Here is a 19,577-nt window from a genome sequence, read left to right as displayed (position 1 = left end):
GCATAGGGAGACAAAAATATATAGGATAATGAGGGAAAAAAAAAAAAAAGAATAACGATACTGAAACCCTAAAAACACTGATCAAAGAGCTCTTAAAAATCAAACTCTAGCCTTCCACTTTGTCAAGACAGATTTCTGAAATGAGCCATTTGCATCCATTACCAATTCCCTACATACAGAATAACACGCAATGTGATTCTTGGCCAGCACTGGAAATTGGGGCTCAACCCCGGCTGCTTGGGCTTCGCCCCCGGTGCGGGTGCGGGTGCGGGTGCGGGCTCCGCTCCGCCGGGGCTGCAGCCGCTCCGCCCGCCCGGGGCGCGGACCGGCCGCGGAGCCCGACCCGGCCGGGCCCGGCGCGGAAACCTCCGCCCGCGGGCAGGGAGGGAGGAGGAGGAGGAGGAGGGGGAGAGGACGGGAAGGAGGCGGGGAAGAGCGGGGGAAGGCGGCCCCGGCGGCGGGAAGGGCCCCGGGTTCTGCGCGGGGAGGCCGGGCCAGCGCCGGAGACCGCTGCTCCGCGGGGAACCTTCCCCTCCGCGCCCCGGCCCCCCGGGACAGCGGGGAGCAGCGGAGCCGCGATGGACTCCGGCAGCGAGACCCACGAGCTCAACGGGCAGGCGGAGGGCGCGGAGGCGGCGGCCGAGGAGCGGGTGAGGGCCGGGGCCGGGCTCGGCGGGAGCGGGGCGGGGCGGAGCGGGGGGATCCCGGTGCCCGCGTCCTTCCCGGGGCTCTGCGGAACGGGGACTCCGCGAGGTGCGGGCGGTCTGCGGCCGCGCCCTGGCCATCGGTGCCGCTCGGCTGTTGCTGGGTTTTTACCTGTCCTGGGTGGATTCCACGCCGTTCCTGTAGGGAGGTCGCTGCGCTGGTCCGTACGCCGGGGCAGGGCTGAGCAGAGCATCCCTGGCAGCCCCTGGCTCCCACAGCTGTCAGCCAGGACCCTCCCCTGCCAGCAGCCCGCCCCGAGCTCGCCGCACCTGCAGGGCTTTGCCCACCCAGCCGGCTTGGGAGACGATATCCACGCAGAATAAGCAATTACAAAAGTACGAGGAATTACTGAAGGGGTTGTGTCTGTATGGTTAATTTCCATGCAGTAATCCAAATAAAAACAAGAATACCCAACTTTTTCCTACTCTGTGTAGTCAAAACATGACCAGAGATCTTCACTGGAAAGTATTCATCCCGTATTGTTTAAGTATAAAGGATGTTTGCTGAGCATGTTACTTATCTGAAAAAAACAGACTGGTAAAGAGTGTCTTTTATCTTGTTTTGGGAAGGACTAAACTCTAAAGGCAGCTCTTATTCCAACCTAAGTCTCTGCCACACAGAAACCATTGTACTAAACCCTCTTCTGTGTCACTGGTAAAACTCTCTGGTTACAGACGGGGGGGCTGATTGTGTAGCACATCTGTCCTTTCTCCATCCCTCCCTCCCTGACAAACCCTTGGAGTCATGAATATCAAACCAAGGAAAATAAAAATCTGTTTTTAATAAATCCTGGAAATCCCACCTAAAGTGAATCATAGCTGGGATATGCAGGTCAAACTGTTGGTCTGGAGTGGTTTCCTCTAAACCTCTGACTTCTCAGCAGTTCTTTCGTTTTCTTGACACAGCTTTGTGATTGCATCACAAATACTCTTGATGGGGGGTTTTTCCCAATATGGTCTGCTCCAAGAATTTTTCAGCAACTTTCCTGTTTTACTTCATCTTCAGTTGCAAGCAACCCTCATTTCGTTACATCTTTCCCATCAAAACTCAAGTTCTCTGTGAGTGCCATCAAAAGAATAAGCAGTGAGACATGCTATTACATTGTTTTAAATGTATACAGTGGCACTTCAGGGAACTTCATAAACACTTTTTAAATTTTCTCTCACACACACACAAAGTAAATGCAAGGTAAAACAGATGGGGACAGATTTTTCAGAAGCCCGTCTGAATAGAAGATGCCTTAAAAAATCTGCCAGTGTTCACAATTCATACAAACAAAAGAACACCCCAGCTCAGCAGCCACCTAAACCTGGAGAGACCATCTGCAGGTGCCTAAATCTTCCATTACTGGAGTGAAAAGTGTGTCTGCTTTGAGGAATGCTCACAGGCATTGGAACATGGGCCACCCTGGTTTCCTTCCTGCCCATCCCAGCACCTGTCCTTCCTCTCCTCAAAACAGACCCTCTTGCACATCTTCACCACAGACCACTACCTTCTCCTGCAGAAGAGCTGACATGAAATGCAGGTGTGGGTGTCACCTTCAAAGCAATCAAAGCATACAAATTTTAGAAAGACCAGTTAAGCTCTCAGTAGTTCTGAACAAGTGGCCACACAGTGGTTTGATGTGGTTTATTTTTACTCCACGGTTCATTTGAATACATTTTTTTAGCAGCTGTCAGGCTTTTAGAAGCAAGAAATTCCTTGCTTCTAGGTTTGGGCTGGCATGGCACACCTCACTGACTAATGTGTGTAATTACACCTGGCAGAAGTATCTGGTCTCTTCTTCAAAGAATCTGTTCATACAAATACAGAGTGTAACTGTTCTAGTTGCTTTCCTTGTTCATGATCCATATTGAAACACTCTTCATCCACCGTGTTGTAAAATCTAGTTCAGTGTTTCCAAGATAACAGGATGTGCTAGATAAAGGAGTTAAAGAGGAGCTATGAAAAAGGTGAACAAGAATTGGATAGTAGAAATAAATAGCTTTAATCATGTTATTCCTAAAAATGTCTTAAAGTCTGTATATTAATTCAGAAGTAATTTGGAGCATAAAAGTGCTCCATAAAGGAAACATGGCAGTTTCTTGGCATCATATTGCATTTGCTACGTATAGCCTGACATGGTGTGTTCTAGAGCATTACTCATATCGAATTTGGAGTATTCGATTTACTCCAAATATTGATACTATTGGTGATAAGTTTTTCTTTGCATGTTTTTTAAGTAGCTAGAGTAAACAAACAGTGTGTTAACCACACAAAATAGACAGTCCACAGCCCAGTTGTGAGAAGTAGTATTCTAAGACCAGATGACTGGAATGAGTAATAATGGTGCAAGGCAGAAAAAAATTATACAGGAGCAAATTTCTATTTAAAATAGCTGTGTGAACAAGTTTAAGTTACTCCTTCATTTCACAAAGTTAGTCATGAGGTGTGCTGATTATTTTAAAGTCATTTAATGAGTAGAAATATTCTAACTGGATCCTGGAACCAGTACAGCTTTAGGAAAACAGTGCTCAGCCCTCAGCAGACTGTACTTTTCCCTTTTTTAATATTAACTTTTCTAGCTCTCAGGAGTCAACATGATTGCTGCTTTTTTTTCTTAATGTAGTCATTACTTGCATTTTATGTTTGTTTAAAAGTGATTCCTCTTAAGCACAGGGTTTTGAAGCTGCAAGAAAATCATGATGTCTATGAAATACGAACACATGCTGAGTTTTTCCCTTTTTTTCTTTTTTTTTATTTGCCTGCCACCACAGCATCTCAAGACGTGATTGCAGAGTTCTCACAAACTAGTTAGTGTTACCCTGGGATGGTACTTGGGTGGACATCTCCCCGCTCTCCTCAAAATGAAATTTCCGTAGGAAATGAAACTGATGATTCATGCCAGACCAGGGATAGGGGTTTTTCCCTCTTGAGTCAGTGCTAAGACGGACAAGTGATGTAATGTTTTTTTGAAGGAAAAACCACAAAATATCTTCTGAGGAGGTGTACAAAGGATCTATTAGAGATGAGGCCACGAGATGGTGAAGGGCCTGGAGGGGGAAACCTTGGTCTGTTCAGCTGGAGGAGACTGGAGGGAGACTCATTGGAGTCAACAACTCCCTCGTGAGGGGCAGAGGAGGGGCACTGATGTCTTTTTGTGGTGACCAGTGATAGGACCTGAGGGAATGACCTGCAGTTGTGTCAGGGGAGGGTTAGGGTGGATATCAGCAAAGGTTCTTCCCCCAGAGGGTGCTGGGCACTGCCCAGGCTCCCCAGGGAATGGGCACGGCCCCGAGGCTGCCAGAGCTCCAGGAGCGTTTGGGCAGCGCTGCCAGGGGTGCCCAGGGTGGGATTTGGGGTGTCTGTGCAGGGCCTGGGGCTGGACTGGATGATCCTGTGGGTCCCTTCCAGCTGAGCCTATTCTGTGATTCTGTAATCATCCATTACATGACCAATATGGCTTAAAATATTTTTGTTGGAAGAGTATTTTTTTTCTTTGTAGAATATTTTACCTGTTTGGTTTTAGATCAGCAAGATCTCTGAGATGGAGGGGAAGTCTGACTTCAGAGTAGCCATATATGACCCTTTGCAATTTCAGTGAGCAAGTGATGGAGATGTGGACAGAAATTCTGTAACTGTAGGTATTATTAAATACTAGTATGAGGTTGCTAGTGCAATCCTGTAACTGTAGGTTTGATCTTTGAAAAAAATGTTCTGAAATTGTGTTCTATTTTAGCCCTGTATTGTTCCTTTTATGTCTGATCCATCTCTTTATTGATTTAACCGGAATTTTTTCCAAACGTGAGATTCCCCCTCAAAGATCCGGAAAAATTAGCCATGTGCTATTTTTCTGAAAGATTAATCCTTCAAAACCTTAGCAAATTGCTTCTTAAACAAAATGGCTTTTTAGCATCTCTTTAACTGTTCTGGTTAGGAAAAATATTGCAGAACACAATAAAGAGCAGCCCTGCTGTAAGTTCAGTATGGCTCAGCTTTAGTTCTGCACAGCTTCATTATTATGTAGCAAGTTTCCATTGTTTTATAATTCAGACTTATTCCTAAACACAAGATTTTCAGGAAGCTTGCTCTATGGCATTACAAACCCAGAGGTCATTCTGGTCCAGTTTCATTTTGAATCAAGGCTGCTGGCCCATAAAATTGCATTAATAACTAACCTCAAATAGAAAGAAAACTGCTGTAATCCTTACTATAGCAATTTACTGTATTTAGCAAAGATACTTTATTGTTTTCAAATATTTCCATTTTCAGTGCTGTTTCCTTCCTGTTGAATCACCAAGTGGGGCTTAGCTGTGATTCATGGAACTCAGCACCCAAGGACATTTGCTGCAGAGCTGCTTGTATTTGCTTTTTAGTAAATGTAACTAATAAATCCTTTCTGTATTTCAAAGGGACTCAGTTCTTCTGGGTGTACCATTGAAATGGGGAGTGAAGCAAAGCAGTGGCAAAGTCTGTACTAACACAGGGAGACTGTAAAACAGTACCACGCAATCTTCGAGCGGAGGTTTTGTGTTACAGAGCCAAAAAAGTGCCCATTAATGACATGGCATTGTAGCTTTGTCCTTGCAGAGTGCACTGCTCTGGGCAAGCAAACAGCCCCTGCTTCTGTGAGGAGACCCAGAGTGGTATTGTCTGTGGGAACAGCACCATGTCACTGTGAAAATAAGCTCATCCATGGGATTCTTCGAGTCACAGATGGAGCAAGAGGGAGAGGTTTTTCAGTCCTGTCCTTTGTCTAGCTGTGCTTAGACCAGCAGGGCAGGTTGTTGTGCTGAGAGGCTGCAGCTTTGCAGCACTGGGGGCCTGCAGGCAGGCAGGGAATACTGCAGGGAATGCAGTCCCAGCTGCACCTGGCTCTTAGACACATGTGAGAGCCAGCACATGGTGGTTTTGCTCAAACCGCTTTGGAGACACGAACACAAGGGCTTTGCTTGTCTCTACCAAGTAATTTGAGTATTGAGTGTGTGACGAGGTGTTTTGGTTACACTGACACTGAAGCAGGTCATGTGGAATGCACACTGCTCTTTTGCCAAGTGACACTGCGGGAAAAGCCTTACTTTACCTGCATCCTAGGAAATCTGCAGACAGTCTGCCTTCCCTCTCTGCAGCCCTGCAGGTGTTCACAGCACAGTAAGTGTTGTTTGGTGCTGTGGGCTGCACACATTGCCACATGCTTGGAATCTTCCTAAAGCCACATAACGAAGTTCTACTGTCATTTCTGTTGTACAGACTGTCACTCTCCTGAGGTTAAGGCAACATCTCTTCTTTCATTGCCTGTCTATATATTGCTGTGTAACACATAGTCTCATCTTAGAAAGTGCCCATGTAGTACTGACTGCATCAGTTTCAATACTTCTGGCAGGGGCCTCCAGCTTGCTCCCAGAAGACAAGGCTAATTGGCTTTTGTTTGTTTGTTTTTTGTTTTACGGCTTTACAACATCAGTCAGGAGACAGGAAGTGAATGTTTCTGGGGTTTTCATGATTACAGGTCATTTTTCTTGGTGAAGGCAAGATCACAGGCTGAGAAAAAGCTCTGACATATGCTGCTGCCCTATGACAAGTTACACTTAGTCAAATATTTAGGCTTGTGATGGATTACAACATGTTGGATGAAAATAGGTCAAGTTTGGTGTTTAAATGCCCTGGAAAAACTGGCAATGTGTACGTGAATATCTGCCCTACTTAAAAGGAGGCTTTTAGGTCTGGACTGTGGCAAGCCTGGCTTTGGAGTTGATCATGTTTAGTGCTGCTGAGGAGAGTAATTAGAAGGTGTCTTCTGTATTTGAGCTAACCTGCAAAGCCAGACTTCTTTCACAGGATTTTCTGGCAGTCAGGAACGCCTTTGGGCAATAAAAAAAGTCTCTAAGAAGTAGCTTTAAAGAAGTCAGCTAGAATAAGCTTATTTTTCATATATTTGTCTATTATTTTTGAAAATAAAGTCTAGAAGTAAGAGCAGCAAGATTGAAATTCCTAACCTATTCAGAGACAGCAGGATAGAGGATCACCTACTCTTCCTTCATCATGGAGTTGGGCACCTAAGACTAACCTAGTTACCCTAAGCTATATCTAATCCAGGGAGAAATAGGCACCTCTGGGAGACAAGCAGTCAAATTTCAAGTCAGGTCACATGAATCATCATCGGGAAACACTCATATATTCATCCCGTTGGGTTAACGAGCTCTAGGTTTGCCCTGCAGTTGGTTTTTATTTTCTGTTTGTTTGCAGAGCAATTAAAACAAACAAACAAACAAACAAAAAAACAACCCCAGACCAAAACCAGCTGATGTGAAAATGGGGAAAAAAAGATTCCCTTATAACTGGACAATTCTTGGCAACAACGGATCATATGATAGTTAAGTGGAAAAACATCTGTGTATGAGTGTTTGGCTGGCCCTGGAGAGTGGCATGGCAGAGGAAGGAGAAGCAGGGAAAGGAGGGCAAGCAAAGCTCACACAGTGGCCAACTTCACATCAGTCCTTAAAATAAGACTCATGAGTAATGAAGGAACTTTTTGGATGTGTGATGAGAGAAAGTGAATTTAATAAATATCTGTACTTTTAAGTGTGCCTTCAGGGGTAAATTAGTCACAACAACCTGTTGTTTGCTGGATTGTGTTACAGTGGTTTTTCCCTCCCAACTTTTTCTCAGTGCAAACTTTTCATCTTTTCCAGTCTCTCCTTTTCCCAGGGTAGAAATATGCTGACTGTTTAGACTGATCCTATAGGCAAGCTGGAAAAAGTGCCATAGGGCAGTACAGGCAGGCACTGTTTTCTGCTCTCCTGTCTGGAGGACGGGGGTAACAGTGGGAAAGCTGCACAGGAGATCTCAGTACTGCTGTGGCTCTGCCCGTATGATTACAGAAATTATTTGATGGGCCAAGTGATCTCTCACTCACCACCAATTAAAAGAGATGTGAATAACAGTTTTCCTCTCTGCTGGCTTCAGCACAGAACGTCACAGTGGTTCCAAAGGGACAGACCCATCAACATCAACCACTATGCCAACAAGAAGAGCGCCGCCGAGAGCATGCTGGACATTGCCCTGCTGATGGCCAACGCGTCCCAGCTCAAAGCCGTGATGGAGCAAGGGCCTTCTTTTTCCTTCTACATCCCGCTGATCATTCTTATCAGTCTGTCACTCACCCTGCAAGTTATGGTGGGAGTGCTCCTGATATTCCTTGGTAGGTAGCAACAGCAAGAGCCATTGACTGGTATGTTTCTTATAGGACACAGCCTGTAAGATGATATACAGACACACCATTTGCTTTTAAAACGCCGTTACCTCAGAACCGCTTCAAGTTAGAATCATAGAATCATTTAGGTTGGAAAAGACCCCTGGAATCATCCAGTCTAAAAGTTAACCCAGCACTGCCGTGTTCACCACTAAACCATGTACATAAACATCACAACTACACGTCTTTTAATTCTCTGCAGGGATGGTGACACTTCGCTGGGCAGCCTGTTCAATGCTTGACAACCCTTTCAGTGAAGAAATTTTTCCTAATATCCAAAAATACAGATTTTCTCTTGAAACCATAGAAATACTGTAACAAAGGGAGGAAGGGCAGCTTTATGTGAAGTCTTCAATTTTTATCAACTTCCTCCTACTCATCTATCCATACTGTGAACACTTTTCTTTCCAGAAAGTCTGAGGAAGAAGGAAAATTATGAAATACTGTAAAAGAAACATCAGTAGGCCAGATAGGATAATTCAGTCTATCCAGTTTCATAATACTGTTTTTGGCAAGACCTGTTACTTAATCTTATGACTGAAATGTATTTCTTCCATGTCAGTCATATAAGAAAATATTGTGAATGCAGAACTCCAAAAGGGAAGTGAAAGTCCAAATGTCCATCATCCTGTTGGTGTGACATGTTGTCTTCAGCTTGGCTGTGTTGCAATCAAACTGTATCTACCATTCCCCACCTGGAATAAATGACACCTCCACTGGTAGGAAACAGCTGTGGATCATTTCTGCTAGTGCTGTGTGATCATTTATTCTCATAACATTTTTCAAATTTTGCCCTTTACCTTAGTGAGAACTAGGTACCTGACCTTGGGCCTAATGTAAATGAACAGGCAGAGTTCACACATGGCATTTAATGAGTTATGGGTGCCACCTTTGGCATCCCTGTCAATCTTTCAGTGTTCTGCTCTCTTATCACAGCTCAAAAAACAATGTTCTGTTCAAGGAGAAAGTTCCTAGGGATCCAGGATACACATAGCTTGTAATATTAATATGCAGTTGATATAGCTTTTTTCTTTCTTAAAAAAGAGGTGGAATACAGCTGTCTCTGCATTTGATAGAGTTGGTGCAAGAGCAAAATCCAGGTCTTGGCTCAGAGGAGATTCCAGAAAGGGACTGGAAAAAAACCTAACCTGTTGATGCTGGGAGGTGTGGGAAGAGAGTAATGGAAAAATCAGCAAAATATTTCTATGTTCCTCAGCTGAAGGTGTCTCCCTGGTTGGTTCAGCAGGCTTTGAGGCTGTAAACAAGCTCCCTGTCTTTCTGTTGGGCAATAATTTCCCAGTATGTGCTGTGATACTGCATTTTAATGCTTGTTTCTGCAAGACATTGCTGAAATGCTTTAAATTGCTGTCAGTTTTATCTTTGTCACATTGAGGGTGACAGAGCCCTTGGCCTGTGGTGACACACTGTTGGAGCAATGCTGTCCTGCTGAGCTCAAAGATAGGAAGGAGACAGGAAGTAGGACAGGAAAGTACAAAGATACAGGCAGCAGAGCAAGAACTTGCTTTTTACAATGTATATTTGATAGTTTTAGCTTGCAGGAGTAGTTTGGTTCTGTCCAGCCATGAAATTCTGTCTCTACAAGCTCTCACACGGCCAAGCAAAAGTCTGTGCCACCATCCAGTTTCTTTCCTTGAGTCAGAGTTTTATCCTGGGAGCTGCCAGTTCTCACAGTTTCTACTAGGTATTAAAAGCTTTTCCTCCTTCAAAAGAGCCTTTCACGAAAACAATGTGAGAAATGTTCAGCAGATTTGTCCTTGGAAGTGATCTGGTGACCTTAACTTTTTGGAAGAAAAGCAAAAATGTCTTGAAATAGTTTCAGTGACATGAAATCATAGTAATCCACTATAATAAAATACTTAAAGAATAACTGTTCTTAAGGACATTTTCACAAACACCCTCATCTTAAGTACTGTAATTACAAAGATAGGATTACTGTAATTCTACTTCAAAATTTAGAGCTCTTCCTAAACTGACAAGTATTACTTGTCTTCTCTGACCCTCCTTTGGACAAAAGGACAGCTCTGAGAGTGTCAGTTTGCCTTTCAGCATGATTGCTTTTAACTCGCGTAACAGGCTAGGCCATTATTGCCTTTCCTTTTTAAACCAACCATCTCAAATGCTCTTACTCCATGTTTCAGAATGAATTAATTATTCAATTTAATTTATTCTTCTTCATTCACATGGCAGTACAAGAGTCCTTCCAGGTCCTGTTCGGATGCAAGCATCCACATGCCTCCAGATGCTTTACAGATGTGTAAACTCATTTTAAGGTTGAAGTACTACTGAACTTCAATTATTTCATGCCTACACATGTGTGCAGTAGCTTCTCAGGCAGTTCCCCCACACTGTTCTTCAGTGCTTTGCCTGGCCTGTGTTGTTTGACTACACTGCTTTAGCAAACAGGACTTGAACAGGCGCCCAGAATTCCTTGAAACCAAAACAGCATTAGACTTCCTAATTAGGGACCCCAGGTGAACCTGGCTGTTAGCACTTCAGCATCACGAGTGTGTTTGTGACCACTGCTTGTTAACTGCTTCAACAACAAGGAGTATTGGTTCTGTGGTTCACTTCTGCAGTATGGAACATGGTGATGATGTTACAAGTGAATAACAAGATTTATTTTGTGTAGTAGAGACATAAGCTGTATATCTATGTGTGTGCCTGTCAGAAGGAGCTCTAAGTTTTATGTTTCTGTAAAAACTTGTCCGGTACAAACTTTCTCTCGCATGTTGTGCACATGCAGACACGAGCTCCAGTGATCTATGCCCTTGAGAACTAGGAGTCTTAATAGGCAAAACCCATTCTCAAAACATGCTCCAGAATTCATCAGCACTCACTCCACCAGTGAATCAAAGGAATGTAGCCAAAGGTCTGAGCTGCAGAGCCCTTCCTGCCTGAGAACAGAGACAGCAAACTCTTGGGTTTTCACGTGGTGTTTCAGTCGGCATGACAGTATTTGGTCAAAGGTTAGACCTGATGATCTTGGAGGTCTTTTCCAGCCTTAATGATTCTGTGATGCCAGGCAAGCGCCCCAGACTTCTCACTGTCTTAAACCAAACCTATTATCAGCCCAGTGTAACTAATTTGTATGCTATCATGAGGCCTGGAATCAAAGCTTACACTAAATTAATGCTATCTCCCTTGTGTGAGCCTCCCTCATTCCCTTTAGCAGTTCAACCAAAAAACAACTGCAAGAAACAAAGGAAAATGTTTGCACAGCAGATGCTGTCTGTAGAAGGGACTGCAGCTACACTGCTTTCACACCTCCCTCTGTTTAGTAGATAGAGTGCCCTTGCTTTCTAAAAACAGAATCAGGGCAAAAGCAGGGCGTACAAGGGAATACAAGCTGGGGAAGGGCACCAGTACAAAAAAAATCCAGCACTGGTAAAGAGATTTGTAGCATTTTAACTAGGAAATTTAACTTCATCTTGTCAGGGCTTCAAGCTTCATGTATTCAATAATTTTTAAATGCTCTAAGTCGGCAACAAAGCTGGGCTTCAAAACATAAAGAACTCAAAAGATTTCTAGTGATGTTAGTGCATCCTTCACTTCCATGTGTCTCCACAGAGATTAGATGCTAATTACTGGAAGTTAATAGGCTCCTTGTGGTTACAGACCTTCCCCTTAGGGCTTTTACTGACACTGCAGAATCTGACTTCCCTTTAAAATATGACTGATCCAAATAGCTTAGCATAAGATAAATTCTTGAATTACATCAGTAGGAAACCTTTTATTCTGGATTTTGAAATATACATATCATTAAACATTTTTTTCTCCTTTCTCTTTGAAGTAAAATATGACCTTAACAACCCTGCAAAACATGGAAAGCTGAACTTCCTCAACAACCTTGCAACTGGACTAGTATTCATTATAGTAGTTGTGAATATTTTTATCACTGCCTTTGGAGTGCAGAAACCAGTTGCTGAGTCAGCACCAAGACAGTAAGGACCAGGTGAGTGTGGTCTCCCTGCAGCATGAGGTAGCAGGGCATGGCAGGGCACACTGGGGCAGTTTAGAAACAGCCACAAGTTTATGTGTACAGTTGAAGTTCTCACAGATACCTGAGTTCACTCCACATTAGTGCAAAAGCAGAAGCTGCTGGGAACTGGTAAGTTATTACAGTGTGTTTGTAAATGTGGAGTTCAAAAGTTGATGGCAGCACATGTGTCACCCATGGGAAGTGTAAGGATTGTCCTGGTCTAGCCACTCCTTTTCCTTACTGCTGACTAAGACAATAAGGGAAATAATGTTGTTCTGCTTTCTCCAAATGCCTCTCCTTTTTATAAGGACAGTTTGCATCCAGTCTGTTACTTAACACTGAAGACAATCTGTTTCCAAGTACCTAGGGCTATTAAGTCTGACATGTAACACTGCACATGCTGGAGCCTCTCAGTTCCTGTGCAGATCGTGTGGCTCTTCTGTCCTCCACAGGACAGGGCTTTGCTCTGTGGGAGACAGCCCACAAAGATGAGCACTATCACTTCACATGTGGCCATTTACAACAATGTTGTTGCTCTACCTGCATTTTCAACTTCGTTCTTTACTTACACAGAAGGATAAATACAGGAATTGTGGGGACCAAACTGGGTATCTTCCTAGCATCACAGCTATGATGAGCAATATGGGAGGAGATAAACCTGAATTGTAGGCTTGTAACTCAAGAAGCACCACGGTCAACATCTGCCTTTAAAACAGACTGCTGAGTGTGTGTGTGCCAGCACTGCTCTGGCTCTTGGTCTTCCACATCTCAACCCAGGGTCAGAGACCTGCTGAAGAAGGAATTACTGGCCTGACAGGCCATGGTACACTCTGTGCTGCCCAGATGGCCCGTGCATGTAACTACTATTATGCACCCTTTTCCACAGAAGACTTAATTCCCCCTTTAAAGCAAATGTGTCATTTATTATAATTCCTGTATCACTAAAATATCAATATCTTTGTGTTTCAGGGACCTGGAGCATTCATTTTAGATGCCATTTGCAGTTGAGCCAGTTACACTGGACACAGTGGGAAAGGAAAAAGAATCTGAAGAAGCTGGACACACCAAGCAGCTTTCTCAAGTTTCCAACACATTTGTATACCTAAAATTTTCCCATGTGTTAATATTTAAACTGTTTGGCATCTAAGAAAAGGTTGATTTGTCCCCAAGGACACTGTTTTTCTGGAATATTGGCATTTCAGTTTCTGGAGAAACTTCATTTTTTTTCAGAGAAGTGACATAAGCTCATGAAACAAGGAAATATCATCTGGTAGCACTTCACAGGACTTCTCTTTTTACATGCCTTTGGTTTTTGTGGCAATTTGTCATTTCCACCATGGTAAGAAATGTCAGGCCTTTGATTCTGGCATGGTCACACTGTCCTTTATTTCACAGCTTGGCACCAAGCCCACGTACTCTGTAGCCCAGCAGGGCTCTTCCTTTGCAGCCTGTAAAGGTAGCTGTGCCTTGTCTTTCTTTCCACTCTAGCTAAAGCAAAGATGAGACAAACAGAAACAAACAGCATTCTTTTGTCCAGTTTCCTGTTCTTCCTGCACAGACACAAATAACCTAATTGCTAATAGTTTCTTACCATGAACTGCTATTCTGTGTATTCTTGTATGTATTTATTTGAATCCTAGAGTAGTTCAAGGGGCCTTTAAAGGTCATCTCATCCCACCCCTGCCATGGTCAGGGACACCTTCCACTGTCCCAGGCTGCTCCCAGCCCCAATGTCCAGCCTGGCCTTGGGCACTGCCAGGGATCCAGGGGCAGCCCCAGCTGCTCTGGGCACCCTGTGCCAGGGCCTGCCCACCCTCATTGTAAAAGGTCCTTCCTTATATCGAGTTTCTGGAAACTCTATTAGAAGTGCCACCTTTTCTAGGCTCAGCTGGTAAACTGGAGGATCCAGGGTGAACTTTACCTGCTAAACTGGTACCAAGTGCCTGTCAGCAGCAGTTCAAATGGCAAAATGAATTGAGTTTTTCTCTCTTGTTTACTCTCTCTCTCTTCTCATCACTGATTGCTGCAGTTTTGTTACTTTTACGAGTTTATGGCTAAAAGCAGAACAAATTTTTAATTTTTTATTTTTAAATATATATAGAGATATAAATATCTTCTAGGCTCTTACCTGCTGGCTCAGGAACTTACACTTTTTCTAAATACACTGTTGCTAGTAATGGTGTAGGTTACAAGAATTTCTTCAACAAAAACATTTTAGTAATTTTATTTCCAAAGTATCATACCTGCAAGGAGAAAAATCTGAGTGTTCTAGGTTGCACTTACATGTAGATGCAGATTTGTATTAATCAATTTTTGTAGCATCAATTTTCAAATGCTCCCTTGTACATAAGAATAGAAGTTTGATTTCCATGTGTCTCATCTCATTTATATTACTGACCTTTGTCTTTAGTTATGTCTCAAAGCCCATTGATGTACCAGATTTTCATGTATATGCTATGTAAGAATTACTAACAGAAAACAAATCAGAAACTTGTGTGGTTAATAATGGAATAGACATTCTTTTTTATTTTCTAATTTGTCTTTTGTTGCTTCATTTCCATTGTAACATGCATTTAACCAGTATCTAGCACACAGTGGTTTAATTGTGTGTGCTGTACTAATTTAAATGTAGCTCAGAACAAGTTCTGAATGAGGCACGCAGGACAACTTCCTGTGTTTATTTTTTACAAACCACCAACTGTTGTGGGACTGTTCATGCCCACTCGTGGCTGTCACACTTTGGATCCTTCAGAGGAGCGAGTTGGCTGGCCACAGAGCAGTGCTGGAAATCTGAAAAACCTTTCCTTTGGAGGAAATAGGTGACTGTAGGCAGAGTCCTTCCAGTATGAAATTTATCCATGGCTCAACACTGGTCAGTAATTCTGATAAGATTCTTGACTGTACCAACAATGCTACCTTTTAACATTCTCCTCACTGGAATATTTGCCCATCTGCATCTGATCCAGTCTGGAGGCTCTCTGGGGGCAGCTACCTCTGTTCTGTACAGGAACTTTGTACCTGTGTCTGTTGCTTTGTGTTCTCCTAAATACATAACCTGTCCAAAAGACATTCACCTTAGGTATGAATATTAGATATTTTTCATTGTCTGATTTGTATCTTTGTAGTTTTTTAATCAAGACATACAAACAAGAAGAAAAGTCTTTCTGGCACTTAGCAAATCCTAATTTTTTGACTAAGGGCAGATGCAGACAGATTCCCAAGCTCTGCTGATGTTTGCTGGCTTCATATTTGGGGTGATTTGGCCTAGTTTTAAACAGAGCTTCCCCTTCCCCTGTTACTGCCACAGTCCTGTCCTGTCATAGAATCCCAGGATGGTTGGGGTTGGAAGGAATCTTAAAGCTCATCTCATCCAAACCCCCTGCCACAGGCAGGGAGACTTCCACTATCCCAGGCTGCTCCAAGCCCCAATGTCCAGCCTGGCCTTGGGCACTGCCAGGGATCCAGGGGCAGCCACAGCTGCTCTGGGCACCCTGTGCCAGGGCCTCCTCACCCTCCCAGGGAACAATTCCTGCCCAATATCCCATCCAGTCCTGCCCTCTGGCACTGGGAAGCCATTCCCTGTGTCCTGTCCCTCCAGCCCTTGTCCCCAGTCCCTCTGCAGCTCTCCTGGAGCCCCTTTAGGCCCTGCCAGGGGCTCTGAGCTCTCCCTGGAGCCTTCCCTTCTCCAGGTGAGCACCCCCAGCTCTCCCAGCCTGGCTCCAGAGCAGAGGGGCTCCAGCCCTTGGAGCACCTCTGTGGCCTCCTCTGGACTCATTCCAACAGCTTCCCATCTTCCTTGTGCTGAAGCCCCCAGACCTGGATGCAGTGTTTCAGGTGGGGTCTCACCAGGGCAGAGTGGAGGGGAAGAATCACCTCTTATGAGCATGATCATGTTTGTCTGGCACTGAGACACTTGAAAGCAGTCTGAGGGTACAGGACGAACATACCAGTTTTTTCCTATTTTATTCTTTTCTTTATTGGACCATAATTTTGCAGGTCACTCAGACAAACAAGCTGTTAGAGTGGGTTTGTCCTGAAAAGTGTAACAGCATCCTTAGTGCTGAGCTGTTGTCTGATAGAAACTACCATGGCTTGTGTATCCCATCTCCTGGGAGCCTGTGGACCTAACAGGATCCAGAGCAGTAGGGCAGGGAACACCCACCAGGCAGTTCTCAACTGCAACTTCTCTACTGCAGATTCCAACGGATTTGGCAAGACACAGCTTTTAGGATACACAGAAAGGAAAGAAAAAATTACTTCAAGATTGAACACATTGTGGGATGCCAAGAGCTGTATTTGGACCTCTGCAGTGAGGGGTGGGGGCCTGTTCACGTGGAGTCTGCCAGAGCTGGGCTCAGAACCACAACAAAAACTGCCATGAATCCTTCTGCCTCCTGATCTCCTGAAGCATCATACCAGAGAGCGTGGTCTCTCTTTTTGGTTCTAAACATAGGAAAACCTGATCAGAGAGTCATCCATCTGCCTCTGAGGCTGTATGGGCATCAGCCGCATTCAACTTGCTACTGGATGTCCTTTTTAAATAAAAAGGCTTCTGGTTTATTCCCACGTCTTTTATTGTGATTAAGTAAGATTTGGAAAACATCCTCAGACATGAAATCAGTATTTTAAGTCTCTAAAGCGTTTGGAGTTCATGTATTTTTTAGCAGACAAAAGCATCTGCAAGTTGGTTTCAAGTATAAATAATTTAATCACGGGGTTATTACTCTTTTAAGTCAGGTGCTGCTTTAAAATCCTGGCAAGTATCTTTGAGGGGCAGCAAACAAATACATAGGTTTGACTCGTTCTTGGACTCATTCTTTGGTTTGCTGTGCTTTTTCAGAGTTCTTGGTTGGAGGCAAATACTTCCCTTAAAAAGAGGTCATCAATAATGAAGCAAGATGAATTTTCCAGGCTGTTTGGGAAGCGGTTCGTGCCAGGTCAGCCATTTGCTCCTATTGCATAAGCTCTGGGCAGGGTGAGCATTGCTCATGGTCCTTCTCATTAGTCCCTTCAGCATCCAGAACAGCCTGGGCTGGGATTTTCAGTGTAGCTGTACTTACTGAAGCAGGTGACAACAACCGTATTTACTGGAACTGACTCTTAAATTTGTCTTCTAAACCAGGTCACTGCTGGAGCTTATTCTGATGCTGAGTCTTACATAAAATAGGCTGAAGCAGAAAACATCATCCTGGTTTCTGTACCTCCCTCAACTGCCAGATGTTTTAATTAATAACTGCTTTATCCTCAGTGAGTTTGCAGATGACACTAAGGTTGCTGGGAGTATTGATCTGCTGTTGGGCAGCAAGGCTCCATGGTTGTATCTGGAGAGGCTGGATCCGAGGCCAGTGGTCTGAGGTTCAGCAAGGCCAAGTGCTGGGTCCTGTCCTTGGGTCACAACAGCCCCTGCAGCTCCAGGCTGAGCCAGAGGGGCAGGAAAGGCCCTGGGGGTGCTGGTGGCAGCAGCTGAACAGGAGCCCAGGTGGGCAAGAAGGACCAGGGCACCCAGGCCTGTTCCAGCCATGGTGGGGCAGCAGGACCAGGGCAGTGCCCATCCCCTGTGCTGGGCACTGGTGAAGCCCCACCTCAGCTCCTGGGGTCAGTTTTGGGCTCCTCACAACAAGAATGACCTTGAGGGGCTGGAGCATGTCCAGAGAAGGGAACGGAGCTGGGAAGGAGCTGAGGGAGCTGGGGGGGCTCAGGCTGGAGAAAAGGAGGCAGAGCTTGTGGCTCCCTGACAGGAGGGGGGCAGCCAGGGGTGGTCGGGCTCTGCTTCCAGGGAACAAGGGACAGGACAAGAGGGAATGGTCCCAAGCTGTGCCAGGAGAGGCTCAGGCTGGACATGAGGAGGAATTGGGCAGCATCAGTTCCTGGAGCAGACGGTGATACGCTCAAGAGGAGCTGCGCCCAGGCACATTTCTCAGATCGTGGTGCAGCCTGAAAAGGGGCTGGGGGAGGCACCACCACCAGGACCCCATCACCCAGTGCATGTAGTGGTCTCACCACAGCCCTTTAATACTCCCAGGTGATCAGCAAAGCTGAACCAGAGGCAGAAGTGAGACATCCCTTGAGCAACAAATGAACTGAAATAAACAAGGCACTCGAGGAAGAGATAAATAACAGCATGGCCACAGCAGGCCTTAGAGCAGAGTTTCCATCAGAGGCTGGGTTGCATCCAAGTGCTGCAGGGTGATGTGTCAGCTGTACCCAGAGTTTCACCCTTCTCCTCACCACTAATTATTCCCATCCTGACATTTGAACACGTCTGGCAGCGGTGGGAGGGCAGAGGGGGCAGAAGCATGGGCAGAGCTGGCTCAAGAACAACTCGAGAACAACTCGAGCTGATTGATAGCAGACAGCTCTTGGGCATGTCAGGAAGCAAACACACGTTGTTGGAAGTATGTCCGCAGCAAAGAGACTGACAGGAAGAAACATGGTATATAAAGGCTGCTGCTGTTGGCAGGAATTTCTTATTTTCACACTGATCGCGTTATTTGCACTGTATGAAATCACAGAATCACAGAATCACTGAATCATTTACATAGGAAGAGATCATTGAGTACAACCTTTGACCAACTACCATCTTGTCAGACAGACCAGAACATGCCCAGTGCCACATCCAGTCATTGCTTGAACATCTTCAAGAATGGTGAATCCATCACATCTGTGGGCAGCCCTTTTAAATGCCTGGCAACCCTTTCCGTGAAGATATTCTTCCTGAACCTCCCCTGGCACAGCTTGAGACCATTCCCTCTTGTCCTATCCTTTGTTCCTGGGAGCAGATCCTGACCCCCCTGGCTGCCCCCTCCTGTCAGGGAGTTGTGCCACAAGGTCCCCCCTGAGCCTCCTTTTCTCCAGGCTGAGCCCCCCCAACTCCCTCAGCTCCTTCCCAGCTCCATTCCCTTCTCTGGACATGCTCCAGCCCCTCAAGGTCATTCTTGTTGTGAGGAGCCCAAAACTGACCCCGGGAGCTGAGGTGGGGCTTCACCAGTGCCCAGCACAGGGGATGGGCACTGCCCTGGTCCTGCTGCCCCACCATGGCTGGAACAGGCCTGGGTGCCCTGGTCCTTCTTGCCCACCTGGGCTCCTGTTCAGCTGCTGCCACCAGCACCCCCAGGGCCTTTCCTGCCCCTCTGGCTCAGCCTGTAAATGCTCCCACTCCTCCTCACTCCTTAGTCCATGGCTGTGTCGATGGGAGGGTCACTGACATGTCATTGCAGGATAGGTTGTGAGAGACAGAATACGATCTTTTCAAAATAATATCTAACCAATAATTATCCAACTTCCTAACAGTGTGATGACAAAAAATTACCTGCCTTCCTATTGGATGCTATGGGTTATTTTGAATTCCCTTTCCTCTTCCTCGACAGTCTGTTGAAGATCTGTTTTCATGGTTCATTTTATCCCTTTGGCTTCTCATAACAAGAACTATTTGCTAACCTGGCTGCCTTCCCAAGGAGAGTGCCACAGCTCCCAGCCAGGAACAGAGACTTATCAATGGCTCCTCATCAGGCAAGTCAGGCTTTGTCAGAAATGGAGATGGCAAAAACTCAGGTTCCTTTCTCGTTCACCCTCCTTCCTGATGTTTTCCACTCTTTTTTCCAGTCTTCCAGCCTAGAAGAAAAAATGCCCCACCCCATTTTT

At 45.1% G+C, this 19,577-nt stretch overlaps 1 protein-coding gene and 1 long non-coding RNA gene across 3 annotated transcripts in view; one reads left to right on the top strand and one right to left on the bottom strand.

Annotated features, from left to right (window-relative positions):
- LOC104695731 overlaps positions 1 to 1,210 on the bottom strand; it is a 37,798-nt gene extending 36,588 nt beyond the window's left edge. The window contains exon 1 of one of the 2 annotated variants that reach the window (XR_005602978.1): positions 817 to 1,210. This is a non-coding gene — a long non-coding RNA (uncharacterized LOC104695731). The remainder of the gene's footprint in view (positions 1 to 816) is intronic. The other variant, XR_005602977.1, reaches the window with a different exon arrangement.
- Positions 442 to 15,027, top strand: NINJ1 (ninjurin 1). Its single transcript, XM_039559174.1, has 4 exons — positions 442 to 650; positions 7,651 to 7,885; positions 11,748 to 11,909; positions 12,906 to 15,027. The coding sequence occupies exons 1-3, from the start codon at positions 579 to 581 to the stop codon at positions 11,900 to 11,902; spliced, it is 462 nt and encodes a 153-aa protein (XP_039415108.1). The 5' UTR covers positions 442 to 578; the 3' UTR covers positions 11,903 to 11,909; positions 12,906 to 15,027.
- Positions 15,028 to 19,577: the final 4,550 nt, after the last annotated feature.

Source organism: Corvus cornix, chromosome 12 (genome assembly GCF_000738735.6).
Source record: "Corvus cornix cornix isolate S_Up_H32 chromosome 12, ASM73873v5, whole genome shotgun sequence".
Lineage (NCBI taxonomy): Eukaryota > Metazoa > Chordata > Aves > Passeriformes > Corvidae > Corvus > Corvus cornix.
The sequence above is the reverse complement of the archived record's forward strand: the minus strand, read 5'-3'. Positions and strand labels throughout refer to the sequence as shown.

Bases quoted from the DNA above. Each gene is read 5' to 3' on its own strand.
- NINJ1 (XM_039559174.1), top strand. From the start codon at position 579: ATGGACTCCGGCAGCGAGACCCACGAGCTCAACGGGCAGGCGGAGGGC. The intron at 651-7,650 runs GTGAGGGCCGGG...TGCTGGCTTCAG, and splicing joins AGGCGGCGGCCGAGGAGCGG to CACAGAACGTCACAGTGGTT. The intron at 7,886-11,747 runs GTAGGTAGCAAC...TTCTCTTTGAAG, and splicing joins AGTGCTCCTGATATTCCTTG to TAAAATATGACCTTAACAAC.